Here is a 21,043-nt window from a genome sequence, read left to right on the forward strand (position 1 = left end):
CATCAAAGGCATGGGATTAAAGCTTTATATTCTTATAGTAATGACTGTGGTGCCACTGTTTACTCTCCCATTTCTCCAGTTCTTTAGTAAACAGAAAATATTTATTATGGTTGGGATACCGGTGCGTTCAATCTGGAGAAAAAATAAATAAACATAAATGTATGCATCTGGCAATGGCGTTTCTGTTCATGTCTGGATTTTAGTTTTGGACATGTAATTTTTTTCCTGGGCTTGTCAATGACCTTTTACACTGTAAAAAGTAACATGTTAGAAGTAGCACACAATCACAGTGATGTTTTTGTAAAAATAACCAATTTTATGTTCCCATAGTACTAAGACAGCTTTACAAACAGGATGATATGCACATAGACTTCCTTTGTTCAAAGATTCTTATCCAAATTCAGAACGGTCAGATTTGGATGCAAATCGAAGCTCCACCTTTCCTCGGGAGTAAGAGAAAAAGAAAAAAAAGCAAACCAAACTATGGACAGCAAAGGAAGCAGCATTATCTCTCTACCCTTGACCATCACATTCATCTTGCAGTGTACATAGGCCACACAAGCTCCCCGTTTTCCTGAAACTAGAGTATTTTGTTAAAGTAACCTCATGAGCTTTGAACTTGTTATATTACATATAAACAAAGAGGTAATGGATGGGGGGTGGGGTTGATACAAGGAATTAAGGGAATTAAAATAACCAATCTTTAATTTGTTAAACTTCATGCATGTCTAAACAAAGAAAAGTGTGACCAAACATAAAGCTCAAATTACCAAGAAAACAAAACAATAAAGTATTACTCAAACATCTGTATAAAATGCTTCTGTATGCAAAAAAAGGGATCCGCGATGTGGTATTTTGGGAAGGGGGGGGGTCACAATTCTCATTTACATATTGGCATTGATTTGGTCGACATACAACCGAGTGCTGAGGATCCTTCCAACCCTCTCCTCTCAAACGCACACATTTTTCACGCACACATTTTTCACACACACACACGCACACACACACACACACACACACACACACACACACACACACTTGAAAAACACTATAGTCAAGAAGAGCTTCCAGCTTCAAACTTGACATTTTTCCTTCAGGATTGTACATGTGGTGGTTGTTTTTTTTTCATAGTTTTCTTTTAATCACACATTTCCTCTGGGATTTCGTGAGGGTTGAGAATGCCAGGAACAGACATCTGGATCTTGTGTTTCTCTTCCTGGGCTTGGCGTAACGACGCCTCCCTCTCCTCCAGGAACAGGTCTGTGGTGTCCTCACCAGCAAACTCCTGCACAGGAAAAAGGTACCATACATGAAGGGACAGTTCATGCACAGAGAACCGCAGGAGTCAACGTTGCCCCTTAACGAAGGTGCTCTAGTGCCGGGGTTCTGCTGTTCGTGTTGAGTAAAAAACGATCTGATTGGACCAAAACTGTACACACACTACTGAAGCGTAATATTGGAATGCCGTTGAGGGGATGTAAACAAATGGATTTGATCTCGTCCGCTTGTCACTAAAAACACACACAATGGACGGGTTTGAGGGAGACACTATAGAAGACGTGTCTGGGACTGCTCGTATGCAAGACTGCAGCTGGGTGCATCTCCAACAGCGCGGAGACTTGTTTACAAACGAAACCTCTCAAGATGTCCCCGCGAGAGTTGGGAATGCCAGAGTACTGCTTCAGTATATCTCCAACCAAAATAGTAACTTTATAAATCTATCTTAAAAGACGAAAATAAAACCGCATGAGTTCTCTGATGTCATAAACTGTCAGAATCAGCTTTTGTTGCGTTGGTTTATGTGCTAAAAGAATGACTTTGAGAGCTGTTTCCCCGTTACAATGGAAAGTCAATGAGCTAATAAACAACAACGGAGCGAAATAACTCATGGAATAGAGATAGTTTGCCCATAATAAGGTAATAAAACAACCCAAACCTCTCAAAAAGTGGTCTTACCCTTTAATGAGTATGATGTATTTTGACTATTTTCTCTATTATTAAGGTAATTGTAGTGGTCAATTTGTATTGGTGGTGGGGAGGAGGGGTGAGGGTTGCGAGACATGGCCAAAGAATTCTTCGGGGGTCCCCAGCCAAAAACGTTGAGAAAAAAAAGTGGGTAAAAAAGTCCCTTGGATTGTGGTTACTTGTATGCACACATATACGCACCTACACAACACACTATGGTGAATATGACTTTTCAGAAACTAAGACATTCTATTCAGTATCTTTTCTAAAGCACAAAACCATTTGACTGTTATCTGGCTTCTCTGACCTTGATCTGCACCAGGAAGTCCCTCAGGTGTTCCTTGAAGGCAGGGATGTCTTGGTTCAAACTAAAAAGGCCCGTTACAAACACCTTCACCTGGGCACTAGAGGGGAGGGGGAAAAAGTGGGGTGAGTGTGCAGTTTGGAAATAGAACCCGACGGTAAGTGTGCTGGTTCTGTACCAAATCACATATACAGTAAGTCACCGGGGCATTGATGACATAAACCAGGCAAGAACACTTACTCTTGTAGATGTGGGAAGGCCGTCTTGAGAAGGTTAGCCACATATTCTTGAACATAAACCTGGTTGTTGTTGCTGGTGGGATTAAGGGATGCATTGATCTTTCCCTCCTCTACCAGGTTGAACATGTAGGCCAGGATGGAAGCATGCATGGTCAGACCTGTCAACACAAAGCAAGGAAAGCAGTTTAGCTCATCAGCAAGATTGGGTTTCCTAAACATTCTTTTAGACCACATTTTTTATTTGATCATAGAAATTGTTTTCTATGGTCCATCTTTTTGTGACCTTTGTATAAATCAATATCGGGTTTGACGATTGTTTAGAAACCAATGCCCATTTACTACTCACTACTGTTGTCCCAAGCTGGTGTCCTAAGATACCTGACATAATAGACTGGCTTCCATGTACTCTGTATTACACTAAGAACTCTGAGCTGCTGTGAGCTGTAATAGAACACAGGTACTGCATTATTAGTTGTAAATGTCCATGTTGATGGCAATTCTTATGGCACAGACAATTACAGCTCACACATATCAAAGAAAAACAACCACCCCCTGTATTTAAGCACTAGGTGGCATCATCAGTGATGTCACTGGGTTAGACCAAGTACACACTGTATATAAGGAGAGAATGATTTGTATGAAACAGAGTTATTGGACCTGTGGTGACACGTTAGTCATTGGATCAATTTGACACAGAGCTCTCTTTGAGCAACAATGACTGCGTTTCGATCTAAGATACTACCTTCCCCTGATCCCAGTTCCAAGACATTTGGACAGACACCTCTTATGTACAGCAGGGCCAACAGATACAGCATCATGTACGACTATCTGTCTTCTGCCGACAATTTCTACCAGCTCTCTCCTATGTACCAAGACCTGGATTATGCAGACACTGAAGACAAGACATTTTCCCTACTCTCTCCAATCTCTAATTGCGACAAAAACTTGGATTATGACACTGACAAGACATTCTCTTTACTCACTCCAATCTTGGATAGCGACAAAAACCTGGATAATGACACTGATGACAAGACATTCTCCCTACTCTGTCCAATCTCTGATAGCAACAAAAATCTGGATTATGACACCAATGACAAGACATTCTCCCTACTCTCCCCGATTTCTTATAGCAACAACCTGGATTATGTCACTGACCACAAAACAATCTCCCTACTCTCTCCAATCTCTGATAGCGACAAAAACCTGGATTATGACACTGACGACAATACATTCTCCCTACTCTGTCCAATCTCTGATGGCAACAAAAACCTGGATTATGACACTGATGACAATACATTCTCCCTAGTCTCTCCTCCAATCTCTGATAGCGACAAAAACCTGGATTATGACACTGATGACAAGACATTCTCCCTACCATCTCCTCCAATCTCTGATAGCTACAAAAACCTGGAGTATGAGACTGACGACAAGACATTCTCCATACTATCTCCAATCTCTGATAGAGACAAAAACCTGGATTATGACACTGATGACAAGACATTCTCCCTACTCACTCCAATCTCTGATAACGACAAAAACCTGGATTATGCAGCTGAGTATCAACCCGACACTGACAATACATTCTACAATGTCACCTTTGATAGTGACAAAATCCTGGATAATGCAGCTCTGCATCAACCCGACAATGACAAGACATTCCCTGTGCTCTCTCTCACCGACCATGACAACTTTGACATTTGCGAGGACCTTGATTACACAGCGCAGTATCAACCAGAAACTGTTGACAGTACATTCATCATACTCCCTCCCATCTACCAGGACAGGTTTCATAGTAATGAAGACATAGATTATACTGTTCAGCATAAACGGTATGGAAAACAGGTTGAAGACCAAAGACCTGCAATCGCTCCAGTCAGCTGTGAACTTCCAAAACCACATCCCGAAGAGGCAGTTACTGCAACTGAGGAGTCCACAGCCTCGCCAACGCTTAGTGCGTGGAAGATGTGGCTAGTTAAGAAAAATAAAGTTGATGGCTTGAAAATGAAAAATAAAGTAGAGGAGGAGCGCCTGCTGAAGGAGGGAAAAGAGCAGGGGGAGAGAGAGCAGGAGCAGAAGAGGACAGTAGTGAAAGAGAGGTTCCAGGCATGGCTTAAGGTGAAGGCAGAGCAGGAGAGACATAAGAAACAGCTGAAGCAGAGCAAAGAGGTACAGGAGTTGCAGCGGAAGGAAGTGAAGCAGAGGCAGGCAGAATGCCGTAATTTACAATACAAAGAATGGCTCTGCAAGAAGAACCAGGAAAGAAATGAGAAAGTAAAGGAGGAAAAGGAGGAATCGGTCAAGAAGAAGGACCAGGAACACGAACGTCGAAAGAAGGCAGAGGACAAGTATAACGTATGGCTAGAAAAGACCAATGAAAAATGGAAAGCTAGTCCATATTATAAAGGCTACCCATCGCAGAGCTTCTACAACCCGATTCCATGGAAGCCATGGACGAAAACACCCAAGAATCCATTTCAGCGGAGACCACATAGTCAATCAAGATATCGGCAAAGTCCCACTGGTTACAGGTCAAGAGAGAGTGAGAGTATAGCGAAGCATCTGAAGAAGATAAGGCTCTTGCTGATGGATGGGTCCACTTAGAGCCTCAGAGCCTTTTTTTTGTTCACATTAAAAGGAGAATGCCATGCTAGAAGGCTTTCTTACCTTTATTTGTAAAGATTTTGTCGTTACGTCACCAACAAAGAGGTCCAGGTGTTATTTTGTGCTAAAGTGCATTATTGGCTATTTCCCCTAATATAAGCCTTCAATGGGGGTTGGGTTTTTGTGCTAATTCTCTTATTTCCATCGAAATGAGTAGTAAAGTGTGCCGCTTGGGATACTATTTACATCATGAAGAGAGGATATATATATTTAAAAAAAAAAATCTAATTCAATGCAATTCATTGTGGGCTTATGGTAGGGGAAATAGCCAATAATGAACTTTTGAACAAAATAACACCTGGACCTCTTTGGTGGGGACGTAACAACGTCTAGCCTTTAGCTAGCAGTACCGTACAACCAGCTACATTTTCTCAGCGATGCGGTACAAACTCACAAATGATTTACGATCTCTCCCATTAACTCTTTATTGTTAATGGCATTTAATGTTTGTGTTAGGGACTAAACAAACATTAATTTCTCTTCATTGTCAATGGCGTTTTTAAAACAAACATTGGAACTAAAAACAAACATTAAACCTGTATATAGGACAGCCTAGCACCCCTCAAAAACTGATAGTGACATCACAATATCATCCCCTCCCCTAACCTCTCCCCCTTGATCATACAACCACAGTTGTTGGTGCGGCTTCAGTTCAGGTGGAACACCACCCACCAGGCAAAACAGGCATACTTTAATGAACTGGTGGCAGTGTCCACATGAAAACGATATTTTAACAAATACTGTACCCTTAAAAATAAATAAACATATTCCTCCTTATATAATAATACTACCTGATGATCATGTTTGAAAAAATCATGGGACCCCATCTTTAAAGCACCATTCAGTTACACGTATGTTGCAAGGAGTTGCATGGCGAATCATTGGGGAACTAATCACACCAATGTACAGACGCGACACAGCCAGCTAGCATAACATTGCCACAGCACTTGCTCTAGCCCAGACAACCTCACAGGCGTATGCAAAGACTCAACTTATCTAACTTAGATAGCATTTAATGTAAACAGCACTATATAGAAATTTGCGACGGTAGGTCGCAGTTACTATGAAAACCTGCATTTCCCTTCCGTCAGTCACCCACGCCTCCATTCATATATGGTCACCCCTTGTGAAATCACACCTCCATATATAATGAATTGCATTTTCATAGCGCTTTTCCAAGTGCTCAAAACGCTTTACAATGGTTCATTCATTCATACATTGGGAGATGAAGCGGCGAACAGTCGATGCCAAAGTCCTCACTTCCCACATTCACACACCAATGGTGGCAAGCTCACACCGACCAACTCATTGGAGGCAATGTAGGGTTCAGTGTCTTGCCCATGGACACTTCGACATGTGGTCAGGAGGAGCCGGGATTCGAACCGCCGACCCAGGGATCATTGGACGACCTGCTCTACCTCCTGAGCCACAGCCGCATATATGGTCATGCCTTGTGATTAAGAACGTCTGCTAAATGCCTAAATTGTAAATTGATAGCTAGTAGCCAGAGGTGTTGCAAGAAACAAGCAACCAGATCTATAGAAAATAAATAAGCCAAAAAGAAGCAACTAGGGCAGGTCAGTCAAAAAAAGAATTGTTAAATGTTTTGATTGGTGTTTGTTGTTAAGCAACTTCTCTTCTCTAATTATGAGGGCAAAAATAAGAATGAATTAATCAATAGTGTGTGCTAGATTAGCCAGATACAAACATTCTTACAAGAACCTTTTCCTTTATCCTTTTAGCCTAAATGTCTGACTACCTCATGCTGTTTACAATTATGACTAATAAAGTATTACATCAATCAATCTGCACAACAACTCTCCCTCTAGGTCCAAGCTGTTAAACATTTTGCACAGTCCTATACCTGGAAACAAAATTGTACCTTTTCATCCCCAGTGTAATGTCTGACAAGATAACAGTGATTAACCATGTGTGGACATCATCACACATCAATATGATGGATTCAAACAGTGTACCTGCGGTGTGTGAGGTGTCAGTGACCACTGAGAAGATGTGTTGCAGGATGTCACAGAAGTATGTCTGGTAGAAGCTCTGTGCAGCCGCCTCCTCCTGAGCCACGCTCTGCAGGAGGGTGTACAGGATCTGTAGACCTGCACAACACATCACATCATTAGTGTGTTGTTTTTTTAAGTAACCCCTTTTCTTCTGCAGACATTAAAACCTGAGGCTGGTTCTACACAATGCCTTCTAAATCAGTGGTTCTCAATAAAAATATATTCAACATTTATATATATTTAAACACTTTCAATATATATTTTAAAAAGGGTATCTTTGAAAAACACACTGTCAGACACTTTATTAGGTCAACGTTTCGGTCGCTTGGCCTTCATCAAGACAGACAATATATATATATTTTTTTCTTCTTCAGAAATAGCAGATGTACAGGCTCATAGCACGTCACTATGAGCTTGTATGTACCATTTTTGAATAGCCAATGCAAAAATGACACAGATGCATTCCAGATGTTTTAATATCTATCGTTATAGCTAGGACTGTTAATTATGATTTTGTTTTCAAAATCTACAAAAGGTCAAGGTTACAACACAAGCTCATGCACACGTTGCACATTACAAGCATTCTGGGTGCAGCATCCCTCTGAGTGCATTTCCTGTTCGATATACAAAACCAAAACATTATCACTGACACTGACTATAGGCTGCATTTTCCAGGTGGAAGAACAGCACAGAACGGTGTTCATTTCGGTACCTGTGTCGGCCACGTTCCTCATGGTGTGTTTGAAGGCCCAGATAATGGAGTCCAAAACCAATTTGAACTGGGCTGGAGGAATCGAGAGGAAGGCTGGGAAACACTGCGAATTGACCGCCTGAAGGAGGTAGAAGAAGTGTGTCCTGTGTTCAGGGTATTCTTCAAAGTCCTGAAGGGGACAGAGAAATTAGTCATTAGAGGTTACAAGCAAAAAGCCTCCAGGTTAGCAGAATTTGTGCAGACATGTAGGTTGCCATTCAATTTAACACATACAATAAACAGGGATAGAAAAGACCTCAAGATTAAGGGGGCTTATTACGATTAACACTCCTGCTGCTAGACTATTCTGCTTGGCTGTCTTGGGCTATGCTAAGGGTTTAACATTGGACGAAGGAACTGTTTCGGGGCCCACAGCAAACTGTTCTCTTATAGCGAGAATCACACCGCATACATCAAAAGAAAGCCCAACTTGTCCACTTCAATTTAAAAAAGAATCATGATTTTACCATCTTCCATTCTGGAGATATTGACCTTTTTCTAACACCTGCTTTTTCCTGCACTCTGCTCGCTTGAAAAAACAACAGAGATATGGAAGGTCAAAGTTGACAGACATTTCAGTTCCGTTTTTCTATATTAACACAAATAATATCCTATACATACCATACACCGAATGAAAGCCCTCAATGTCTACTTTTAGGAGGAAATCAATATACACATTGATCCCATGTACAGTTTGTCAGTAATTGTTTATTGAATGCAGCTTGCGGCCACCAGAGAGAACTTTAGAGAAAGCATGGACCTGAACAACTATTATTCACAAAATAAGGCCTATAGCGACATGTACATACTATATACCGTATGAAACAGAAGACTCTCTGCTTTCATAAGAAAAATAATCACACCTGTGTGAACCGAGTGGTGCAACTCCCCTCTCCCCCCCCCCCCCCCTCCCCTCTCTCTCTCTCTCTATTATGGATATCAATCCGCGTAGCTGACAACTATTTTTTCATTATTATTTTGGGTCGGCCTTTCCTTCTTTAACATACCTCCTAGACCAGATCGCGCATGCGAGCTGCCGTCCACGGGGGTCGGCCTTTCCTTTTTTAGCATACCTTCTAGACCGGATCGCGCATGCGAGCTGCCGTCCACCTCCCATTATACAGGCAGACTAAAAGCTTCAATAACTCCTAATCTACGGAGCTCTCCGTGGTTTGGTCAATTAGCGCGATGTTCGGAGGTCTTTGCTGATTATCCGGTGGTCTAGATGGAAACATTGGTGCTTTCTAGAGCAAGGATGGCTATATTTTAGCTCGCTAGCATTGACGCTATTTATTTAGCACAAGATGTGAGGCGCGCATTGTACACACACGCACGGATATTGCTGGCCATTGCTGGTTTCACGCATGCGCACACCACTCATGCTCATGATGACTGATACATGATACAAGATACAAGATACATGATACATGTGGACATTCCTGGTTATAGGAGTGGTTGCACCACTCAAAAACTAATACTGTAATAATAAAAATCACACCCCTGTGAAGTGAGCAGTGCAACTGTTGCACTGCTCACTTCACAGGGGTGTGATTTTTATTATTAATACAGCCACAAGCTGCATTCAATAAACAATTACTGACAAACTGTACATGGGATCAATGTGTATATTGATTTCCTCCTAAAAGTAGACATTGAGGGCTTTCATTCGGTGTATGATATGTATAGGAAATAATTTGTGTTCATTTGTATATCTGCCTGTCAATGTCTGTGACTAAATGGCTTTTGTATGAGCTAAAGAATGAGCATGGGACTGATGGAACATATTGGGGCTACGTTACTACCGTTTTGTTTATTTTTTATGAAGATTATGATGACGACGGATCAAGACCCCCGGCGAGCAGATGGAACGATGCGAAGACGCATTGTCATTATTTATCCATCCATTGTCATTATTTATCCATCTGTGATCTGTCGCTGTGTACAGTGTATCGTTCCAACTTGGCTCGCCGAGGTTGTTGTTGACTTGTAAAGTCAGAACAGCGGCGCATGCGTCTTGTGAATACATCATCATAACAAAATAACCGTTTCGTCCCTCGGCAATGAATGAAGGAAGGGAGACCAGACGTTAGATCCGTGCCGTGTCTATTATGCGAACAAGTCCGAGCATGTTCCGACAGAAACAGAGTCTACACAAAGACGCCTCCTCGCGAGCAAACAGGGGCCCTCCCTCCCTCCCGAGACATGCAGGGGGGAGTGAGAAACAGCTCTGCTAGATACGATCGGATGTCATGAAATGTGATCTGGCTAAGGGCTAGCTAGTAGCTACGCTCGCAATGGGGGCCGCCATTGTGTGATAGTGAGCATTTGACCCCTCCCGTCCTGAGTTTCAGGAAGGGAGGGGGAAGAGACATCTTTTCTTTTTTTTGTGATCACGTGATCGGAGTGTTGTGCTACCGTCCAGTGCTAGTAGGTAAAGTGCTCGGTGTGTGTAGAAAGGCGATTGAAAGTTATCAATAAAAACATACAGTAAACGTAAATCTCCCTTTCCCGCATCGGAGCGCTGGGAATCGAACCACGTGATTCTCCCGTTCCCGCAGAGAAACGGTTAAGGGCTATGTATCCGAATCTGACACCATTAAATCGTTACTTAAATCTAAATCTAAATGTCTTTTATTGTCTTTAAAAAATGATACATAAAATTCTATATCGATAGATTGTCATTTTTAGTACATACATTTTTAATATCTTACATTATTCATATACATTTTCAAAGGGACGCTACCTTGTTGATCATATTCAACGTGCATTCGAAGATGGCATCAAAGATCTTGGGGATTTCACCGGTGATGTGAGCCCCCAACTTGTTGACGATGGTCGCTATGGTGCTGAGAACCTCTGGTTCCCTGGCAGCGGGGACGTTCCTCTGGTAGTCGATAAGCACTGCCTCCAGGAGTGGGGGCACAAAGTTCTCACCCACCTATACAACCACACAGAAAACAAAAAACATTAATTTTTGTTGTCAGTTTCCTCAGGCACATTACTGGAACTCAGCCCATAAACACAAATATTCCCCCCCATTTCTGATGCCCTGTCTCTCTTCACTATAGCGGATAACTTGTTTTATGTAGGCTTACTAGGCGTTATTTTTCAGTGCCTAGATACAATGCATTGGGAAGTGTTATGTCACACTTTCAGATCATCCTCACAATAGATCGATATGGGGTTAAAATATATCCATGGAACATAAGAAATTAAGAACATAGCATTTAGTGGACATATTAGTGATTATTAATATGATGAAAAAAAGGTTTTGGCTCACCATCTGGGGATCATTGGAGCGACTGACCCAACCAGAGATCAACTTTAATGTTTCTCTCTTAACCGTCCTCATACTCCTGATCAAAGGCTGCTTGGTCACCATCTCACCTATTAGAATACCAGAGTGAAGTTAGCTTCAGAAAGCAGACAGACACACACACACACACACACACACACACACACACACCCACCCCCATTAGGATTGTAGCTTACCGTTGGTTTGAATGGCTGAGGATATATTTTCACTCAGACACTTATAGACGTTCAGCATGTCCAGGTAGATGCGTCCCAGCTGCACAACAAATGGGTGTCCTACGGCCTTGCAGGCCCTGACGTTAGTCTTCAGAATGCTGCCCAGCTGACGAACAGTTTCTGCATCCTTAAGGATGTCCACATTCTGCAGAGGGGGTCCACATGAGTGGTTAAACCATAGTGGGGGATTAACACCAGTCACAAAGACGAGAATTTACATCGTGATGAGGTTGTAAATAGCACATATTGGACACTTTCACATGATACATCACTAAACCAATTATTTGATCAAACTAGAATGTTATTTGATGCATTTTCTGGGAATTGATTAATCGTTTTATTACTGCACTTAACCACGCTTTCAAGGTCTAATTAATATGCATAGTTACTTAAATCAATTAAAATACTAATTGACGGGCTACGGAATGCTTGACGAATGCCTTTGGATGTACAAGATGGGGAGCTTGTCCTTACCTTGGTGGCCTGTTGGATGATACTGTCCCACACCTGGTTGGGCAGCAGCATGTACTTCTCTATTAGGTGCTCCTGGACTGCCTGGTCTGTCTGAGCCCCTATCATGTAGCCCACTGCCTCGTAGAATGTATGGACCTGAAGTCAGAGAGGACAAGCAAGGATTAGAACTGGGGAACAGATGCAATTTGTATTATAAAAACCTTAATAGGAATTTTCTATTAACTTTAGGTATTCACTATCTATTCCTCACATTATTGAGACTAATCCTGATTCGTTGTACTGTACTGACTACATTCTTCAACAACTATGGAAGAGCATATTTTTCAACAAGCTGGAAGTGATAAATTAACACATTGGTGTAATTAGGAGGACGTACCTGCTGTGGCTGAAGGTCACAGATGATGGTGTTTATGTTATTGAGGATCTCATCAATGAAGGGCATCACCTCTCCCACCTGAACTTGGACAAAGTGACGACGACACTTCTGGGCGATCTTGATGAAGGTGTCACATGCCATGTCCTGCACACCATCATGGGTCTCTGAAATCAGCACGAGACAATTACAATTGAGAACCTTTATAAAGTGTTGTTTGTGTGTTTGTAATTTGTATGCAAAAAGAATTAGGTTTTTCCCCACACCCATAAATGTAGGAAACACAAAGATGTAAGAGCCAGTCTACTCAGTGACACTAAGATTAACATATACTAAATCAAAATCTTCCAGTTTCTCACCGTGCATGAACTCAAACAGCTTGTTGACGACAGTCTTCAGGAACTTCCAGTGGGCGCGTAGGAAACGTGGATATTGGCCCACGATGTACATGATGTTGGATGCTATGATGGCCTTGTTGTCTTTGCCTCTCTTTTGCTCACATAGCCCTAGTAGGTCCTTCATTAGGCAGGGCAGGAAGGTGGGGACAACGAGTCAGTTAATACAGTCTGACTGGATGTTTCAGTAGGTTAAACACAAGACTTTTCCTACCATTTTAACACCAATGCCGTCAAAGAAAAAACATGAATGGAAAATTAGAGTGTGACCTGGTAGATGAGCCTTTTATGTAAAAATATCACAATTTGATAATCGGTTTATAATCATAATAAATACATATTTCACATTTTCAGTTAATGGTTAGTGACCAGGGACACTTCGACACAGACCTAGTTGTTAAAATAAGTCTGCACACCTACTTCAAGGACAGGTGCGTAGAAGAAGGCAGTCAATGCATGACAATGTATCACACAATGAAGGTCAGTGTGACCGAAATAAACAAAACATTGATTGTATTCTTAATAAATACTCTGGAAAATAGGGAATCCTGTACAGTTTTCAGAGCCAGACACATAGACCTAGACTTGAAATATCTTACATTTCTGTAGTAGGTACAAGACGTGAATGTGCGCCGCTCACCTTGATGACAGTGACCAGGAACCTCTTCTCGTCCTCCTCGTGCATTGCCCCACTGATGGAGCCGATGGCCCAGCAGAGTGTGTTAAGGTTCCTCCACGACCACTCGGTCCCATTCACCTGGTTGTGGAGCTTCTCGGTCATGATGCGCTCCGTATCCGCATAGTCCAAGTGGGTGAGGTACACTACAATTTTAGAGAGATGGAGAGATACATTTATTATATGGAATTTCCGATGTAAGGAACGATTCATTAACATATTAACACTATTCACAGACACAGCATACCTGAAGTGGTGTGGGAGATGATGGGATTAACGAATGCAGCATGACAGCATTAGAAGCGTGCAGAACTAACACTTACCAAGCGTTTCTCTCATGTTCTTGTAGAGGTTGATTGAGTCCGTGTCCTTCATGAACTCTCTGACCACCTCCCCCTGGTCGTTCTCCACCACCAGCACCTCCTCTGGCTTGGCCATACGGCTCACCATCAGCAAACGCACCTGCAGGAACAGACATGCGTGGAGGTAATTATGTATATAATAAACAAACAATGAAATGTATTTTAGATAGGATGTTTCCCCATTAAGTCTCAAATGTGTCAATAAATGCTGAAATGTTATATAGTAAAAAATATATATTTGTAAATTAACCTTTAGATCCATTAACAGAATAAGTTGCAGCCCTGATTTGTACACTGAACAGTACCTTTAAAATGTTTAATGGGTGCAAGCCCCTCCTAAGCTTGTCTAAGTCTGCTTGTGTGAACACAAACACGATGATTTGATTGGCTGATCACCCCATAGCGATGATTTGATTGGCTGAGCAAAGTACATATTCAGGATAAAAGTAGGGCAGAAAAGTGAAGACACCAAAAGTGATTGCCCCTCAATTCACACAAGTGTGATTTTTAAATTGCAAAGTTACGAATTGACTGTGCAGTGTGCACACACACGCAAAGCTTCCCTACCTTGGACAGCACAGGTAGGTAGAGGTGTCTGCGTGGTGGTACATCAAAGTGCTGGTTGCCAGACAGCAGAGGTGACGTTGAGGTGGAGAAGGGACTCTCTCTGTAGAGCTCTGCTGCCAGGTGGTTCCAGTACTCCAGACAGATCTTAAAGATCTCCGTCTCCTCCACCTCAGACACCAACAACATGTAATGAAGGGCCTGCAGAAGAAAAGACAAGTACATGTCAGGTTTCAATGGGAAATATATATTTAGGTTTTATGACATTCATTTTCATTTATTTTTCTTTTTGTTTTAGGTTTTATGACCTCAATTACACCCAAAAAACCTGAACTTTGAACATTCAGTGGATTTTCTGTGGTCTGAAGTTTTCTTTGGGGTTTGGAAGCCTTTTGAGCTACAATGAAAACAGGCAACACAGTGAAAACAGTGACATCTGCTGGCAAATCCCATTGACATATGGGCAAATCAGATCACCTGTTTGAGCCAGAAAACCCCAGATCACAGAAAATGTTTTTTGGGTGCAATTGAGATTAGAAAACCTAAAAAAAATAAGAACAATTCCAAAACCTTTTTTTTAATGTCACAATCCCTTTAAAAGAAATGCAGTACCAGCCAGGTACCCTTCACATTATGACAGCTTAAGTACCGGTAAGTGTGTTGCAACCGCCTATATGTATAGAATAATAAAATATATAATTTTATTATTATTAATTACCATTATATTTTCACAATCTGATAGATACGCCGGCTACTTTCTAATGTTTTGATAATTCGGTATAGAGTTTCATGTGACAAGCTTAAACTATAGTGTATTTAATTAAGAAGATGATCAGGTATAATAATAAAATGATTGAAAGACAGAACTAGTGTAGTCTGCTAGCGTGCTAGCAGACTACACTAGTTCATGACCATAGGTGAGAGTAGGAACGAAAATTGCTCGGTAGACATAGAGCTCTCTTTTCGTCACAACAGTGTGGTAAATTATATCAACGACAGGTAATGCACAGGGGAAATTGGCAATGACTAAATTGGGGAAGGTGTGGAAAAAGGGGGGAAGACACTAGAGAATGTTCTGGAAGATAAATAATTGGCTTGTTGTTCTCACGCAATCAAACTGTCAGCTATCAACACAGTTCAGACATTTCACTCCGTTTAAGTTCCTGATGTCCATGTAAATGTTGAATTGACAATATCACGACCAGCTGCCAGCGCAGTACTTTCTCAGAATCTGGGATTTGTTCTTGGTAGTTTTTCCATGCCCATTTGAGGTTCTATGAAAAGGGGCCATGGTTTAGTTTCTTTTATTAAATGTCAGTCTGTAAAGCCAGTCAAGTTACACCCCAAGACTGGGATCTTACGATGGTTGACAGACAGACAAGACTGTTATTTTTGAGGGGCGCTAGCCGCTAGCCCTTCCTATGCTCAGCTTTTGATGTCTGTGTAAACACAAACATTGAAGCCAAAAGTGAGGACAGAAAAGTGAAGACGTCACATAACATTTGTGATGATTTGATTGGTTGAGCACGGAACGTGATGTATGATGATAAGAGCACGCCTCACTTCACACGGGTGTGATTATATTCAGCTATTAGTGTAGATTTTCGTCTTATAAACATTCAATTCCCATTGACAATGAATAGAGAATTTACGTCATACGTGTCTGATCAAATCTGCATTTTTGTCTAACACAAACATTACATTCACATTGGCTACGTTTACATGGACAGTTAAATCCCCTTTTCATTCAGAATAAAAGTTAAATCCTATTAAAAGTTGTCATGTAAACACCTACAAAAACTTAAATCGGAATGAAAATGGCCAATCTGATTTAAACTTAGATCTGATGTAACTGACCGGATTATTCCATTTTTAAATCCTATTGAAACAATTGTGGACTCATGTAAACACTCATTCGGATTTAAGTTCATTCTGGTCTTTCTGCGCATGCTTGTTTCCATGTAATAGGTATGGCCATATTATGCTCTTGTTTTGCGATTAATTATAAGAAACTAGACATGTTTAATTTCACATCTCTGAGAGCAACCTCTCATAGGCTAAAGGATACATCAAATATAAAGTAATATGGCATAAAAGTGTTTTTTTATTATTATTATTATTTTGTTTTACCTGAAATGTAGGGGAGTAGAAGTAAAAGTATTGGAAATTGGAAATACTCAAGTAAAGTAGAAATACCTCAAATTTTTACTTTAGTAGAGTACTAAAGTAAATGTACTTATTTACTTTCCACCACTGGACGTAAACATATGCGCCCTGCCCCTCATCCAATCAGAAGCCTTCCCAGCCCCAAACCTGATGTGGAATGAAATAATGGGATTTAAAAGTATTGTCCATGTAAACACTCATTCGGAATGACCATTTCCCATGTAAACACGCAGCAAAAAACTTACTTCTGAATTAATTAATTCTGAAGTTTTCATTCTGAATGAAAAAGCCCTCATGTAACCGCAGCCATTGACAATGAATGGAGAATTTACATCATGATGTACGATGATAAGAGCGTCCCTCACTTCACACGGGTGTGACTTTTACATCTAAAACTCGTTTTTGGGGAATCAGAAATTGGATGCAGTGAGGATCAACTTTGTTATCCTGCACAGCAATAATTGACCACAGACCTGATTCATTGTCTCGATCTTACCTCCATAAGTGTCTCTCTGAGGTTGGGTCTTCTCTCGATGAGCTGACCGTGTTCTTTGAGGAAGGTGCAGAGGAACAAACTGAGGTTCTGGATGAAGTTCTGCTCGTCGTCCTTCCCATTGGCGTAGGCCAGCCGAATGTTAGTGTTCAAAGGTAGCATCTGGCCAGAGCAAGGGAAAGAAAACAAGCCTTTTCAGTGGATTTATAAAAAGAAAAGATTCACGCTTAGTGAAAAAGTTACTTTATTTTATTTAATGCAATATTAATAATAATATACGGTAATATGCCATTTCAAATATGATAGTATTCGTCTCCAATTTACAGAGAGCAGGTGACTAATTCCTTCCAATTTCATGCCGTTTAGTTTGTATTTCAAGTAACCATAAACTCTTAACCGTCTGGTTAATCTCGGTAAAAACTCTGGATACCCAGCAGATAAATAGGTAAGCACAGTAAAAGGACTGTGTGTGCACGTCTTACAAAAGATAATACGCATAGAGTGGGTCAATAATAAGACAGTGTGTATGGTTATGTATATGTCCTGCCTATAAAATAAGCGTATGTGTTTGCCATGTACCTGTTTGAGCTGACACATGGTGAGGGTAAAGAGGTTGACAAACTGCTCTTCATACTGATTGACACTCACGCCGGCAATCTCCGTCAGACACTTTAACGTCACGTTGCGAAACATGGGCACATTCAAGAACTGAAATTCACACAAACAATACAAGAAAAGAAACAGTTTGTAGTAGTATTGGATATCAACTTTGACATTCTAGCCTGCATTACACATCGGGATCTGTACACGTTTTCTATTTTTGAAGTCCGTTTCTGGGAACACCCCTAAGTAAACACACTAAACTGACATCTATCCAAACAAAATACTGTGCATTGGCCTACTAATAATCCACATATGTGGTATTATATAAATAGCATATAAAAAGTTAAGAAACAAAGTCCTAGAAGATGAGGTGGAGTCAGACAATCATAATAGAAAACTAATTTAACATCTTTACTGTTATACCTTGTACACCAGCGTGGTGATTAGTTTCGTCTCAAAGATGTAACCCAGCGGAATCCAATTTAGAAAGCGAAGAAGCGTTTCCAGCGTGGCTTGGACCAGAGGGGCATTCTGGGAGTTTTCCTAATGGAACAAGGATTCATGAGATAACATTGGGTTTTTAAGAGAATACAACAGGTAGATGGCCCCGATATCCATGCTGCAGAGGGCTGTTTCAACTTAGACTTACCATAACAAACTGGCAGAGCTGGAATATTTGTGAGAACTCATTGCACATGCTGAAAAAGATTGAGGAGATGATCAATGTTTCAGTCTTTTGGTAGGTTAGGTTCAGTTTAGGGGTGGGCGATAAGGAACAATATAATATCACAATATGTTTTCAAGCAGTATTACTGATATTCAGTTTATTATATGAACAGGAAGCATTGTCTTCAGGCAGTGAAAAAACCTGGAGTATACATTTGCTCAATCATTTTTACTTCAAGAGCAACGATTCAGTATAAGAATATCTTGTACTAAGACTTTGCTAATGAAATATATATATTTCATTCAAGTACATTTATGCTCCACAAACACATCTGTCAAAGCTTTTTCATTACATTTAATTCAGGCAGGAAATAATCTTAAATGCTTAATCATGCAGATCATAAAGAAAATAAAACGCAAGGGCTGAGGATAAAATATATTTCATAAGAAATTAATGGGATTTGTATATCTGAAACAGATTAACCCATTTAGGACCGAGGTAGATTCTAAAAACGACTTCTAAATCTGAAAAACTTCAATAAAGACATGTTTTCTTTAAAACAATTTAAGCACTTATTCCTTTCATTCCTAAAACAGAAAAAATAGAGCACTGAACTCTGACGTCAATTTCAGTAGAGGGCGCCAGTACACAGGTTCATGTATTTCTTTATTGTCTCCACCAGGCCAAAGGCATGGGGAGAGAGTATGTTTTGCACTCTGTGTGTGTGTGTGTGTGTGTGTGTGTGTGTGTGTGTGTGTGTGCGTGTGTCCGTCCTTCCTTCCTTCCGTCCCTTACCAGCTAATCTCCGGCACCGTGCCAAACTTTGCACACACACTCCCTGGATGCCAACGATGAACCTCTGCCCCAAATATTCCTCAACTGCCTGTTATAGCGCCACCATGAGGCAGATTTAGGCAAAACACATTTATGTAGATTACTTGTACACATTTTATCCATACATCAAACAATTCGGTATACACTATCTCCATAGTCATGTGATCAACACAGATCTGCACCAGATTGGCTTCCAAAGCTCACATGATTGGTCAATTTTTTACCAAATGCCACAAATCACAAACAGTGTGCAATTTACGTGAAATTATACACGCACATTTCCACTATGCCGAGCATGCCATGCCACTTCATTTTTTCAAAATCACCCTCATGGTGGCGCTATAACAGGGCAATTCCTGATTTTACCAACGATCTGATTTTACGATCTGTGTACATCTTTCTATGTGCACTCCCTAGAGGCCATGGAAAAACAGTTTCCCTGCATCCCTCCACATCTGCCGGATTGTGCAAAACACATTGTTTACATTAGTCGCACAGATTTCATCCAAATCGGTACATGATCTCTGTAGTCATGTGATCAAGACGAGTGTGTTGGATTTCTCAGATTCTACACTGATTGGCTAAGTTTTCAGGAGTGGTCCGTTTTGTACAACATGCTGCACACAGAATTATATCCTCAGAGATGCTATGAGTGATCTGGCTCTGCATTTCCTCAATAAAATGAAGACAATTGTTGCAAAAAATAAAAAAACAAAAAAAACATGTTTAAATTACGCCTAAACATTTTGCCAAACACTCCTATCCTCCTGGTGGAGACCTGTGCCCAGAAGGGCACTTTTTCTAGTTTGCATTGAAATCCCCATAGGGGGATTTTAGGTCGCTTCATATAAGAAGTTAGAACCGTTTGAAAAATAAACGATCTTCCTTTTCTGTCAGGGGGGTGGCTGTGCATCGTTAATGACGTCCATTCATATTTGATACAGCCAGTTTCTGGAGAAAAGGGAATGAATGTGGCCGCAATAGCCTTGAAAGTTGAAACTACATATTATGAAACCAATGTCGCTGCTAATATACGTCACACCCAGCTGCCAACACATTGTGTTCCTGAGATTCCTCGTTCACGTAAGCTCAGCTGGCGGTGACTCGACTCGTACTAACCACGAAACATTAAATATATAAAATAAAATAAAAACTTAATTAACATGTCAGTTTATGTTGTGCGACAGGCAGCTGCAGCCACCCCGCCTACCCGGAAATGTAGTCTCTGGGTTGTTTGACTCGTTTCTAGTGCTTATTGTGTTACTCTTTGGGTATATTTGTACATTTCCACCTTCAGTCGATGCTTCATATCCATATGAGTGAAAAGGCCAGGAAGATCGGTTTATTTTTCAAACAAAGTTCTTATATGAAGAGATCTAAAATCCCCCTATGGGGATTTCAATGCAAATAAAAAGTACACAAACCTGTGGACTGGCGCCCTCTACTGACAGTGACGTCAGGACTTCGGTGCTCTATAGAAGATCTACAAGCTGACAGCGGAATCATATCTTGACAAGCTCTTATTTTAGCAACTAGACTTATTATGAAGTAGGTTTTAAGTGACTAAGTGAAAGACTGGTTAGAAAGTACAGTGTAGTGCACTGCCCTGAATCTGTTACCTGTCTTTGAGATGCTTGGCCTTGACCTGGGTCATTTGGCCGCTGGAGAAGTCAAATACCTCCTCACTAAGCAGTTTGAGAATGATCATGTTGTTCTGACAGAGGCTCTCACTGGTGCGACTGGCTCCTACGATGTCACTGATGAAGGTAGGCCAATGCTTAGGCCACTCCTGCTTCAAGATCTAGAACCACAGAGCGTGAATGATGTTAAGTCTAGGGTTGAATAATTAACCAGAAAATTAAATATATTTTTAGGCCAGTCAATGAATTGAATTATCTGTATAGAGTGTCGCAGTCCCGCCCCCTTTCAGAACAACGAGTGGCCCAGGAAATAATTCCCCATTCATTTCC

The 21,043-nt window shown here is 40.9% G+C and overlaps 1 protein-coding gene across 1 annotated transcript in view; it reads right to left on the reverse strand.

Annotated features, from left to right (window-relative positions):
* Positions 1–293: 293 nt before the first annotated feature.
* xpo1a (exportin 1 a) overlaps positions 294–21,043 on the reverse strand; it is a 28,897-nt gene continuing 8,147 nt past the window's right edge. The window contains exons 7-25 of the mRNA XM_083766206.1: positions 20,693–20,874; positions 18,222–18,270; positions 17,996–18,115; positions 17,549–17,677; positions 16,973–17,131; positions 14,314–14,511; positions 13,708–13,846; positions 13,349–13,530; positions 12,673–12,829; positions 12,317–12,480; positions 11,941–12,075; positions 11,428–11,611; positions 11,216–11,322; positions 10,679–10,873; positions 7,897–8,065; positions 7,146–7,280; positions 2,510–2,666; positions 2,273–2,369; positions 294–1,285 (exon numbers count right to left, since the gene is read on the reverse strand). Of these exons, the coding sequence (XP_083622332.1) occupies positions 1,139–1,285; positions 2,273–2,369; positions 2,510–2,666; positions 7,146–7,280; positions 7,897–8,065; positions 10,679–10,873; positions 11,216–11,322; positions 11,428–11,611; positions 11,941–12,075; positions 12,317–12,480; positions 12,673–12,829; positions 13,349–13,530; positions 13,708–13,846; positions 14,314–14,511; positions 16,973–17,131; positions 17,549–17,677; positions 17,996–18,115; positions 18,222–18,270; positions 20,693–20,874 (2,805 nt within the window). The 3' untranslated portion in view covers positions 294–1,138. The remainder of the gene's footprint in view (positions 1,286–2,272; positions 2,370–2,509; positions 2,667–7,145; positions 7,281–7,896; positions 8,066–10,678; positions 10,874–11,215; positions 11,323–11,427; positions 11,612–11,940; positions 12,076–12,316; positions 12,481–12,672; positions 12,830–13,348; positions 13,531–13,707; positions 13,847–14,313; positions 14,512–16,972; positions 17,132–17,548; positions 17,678–17,995; positions 18,116–18,221; positions 18,271–20,692; positions 20,875–21,043) is intronic.

This window comes from Protomyctophum parallelum (assembly GCF_964188405.1).
Source record: "Protomyctophum parallelum genome assembly, chromosome: 5".
Lineage (NCBI taxonomy): Eukaryota > Metazoa > Chordata > Actinopteri > Myctophiformes > Myctophidae > Protomyctophum > Protomyctophum parallelum.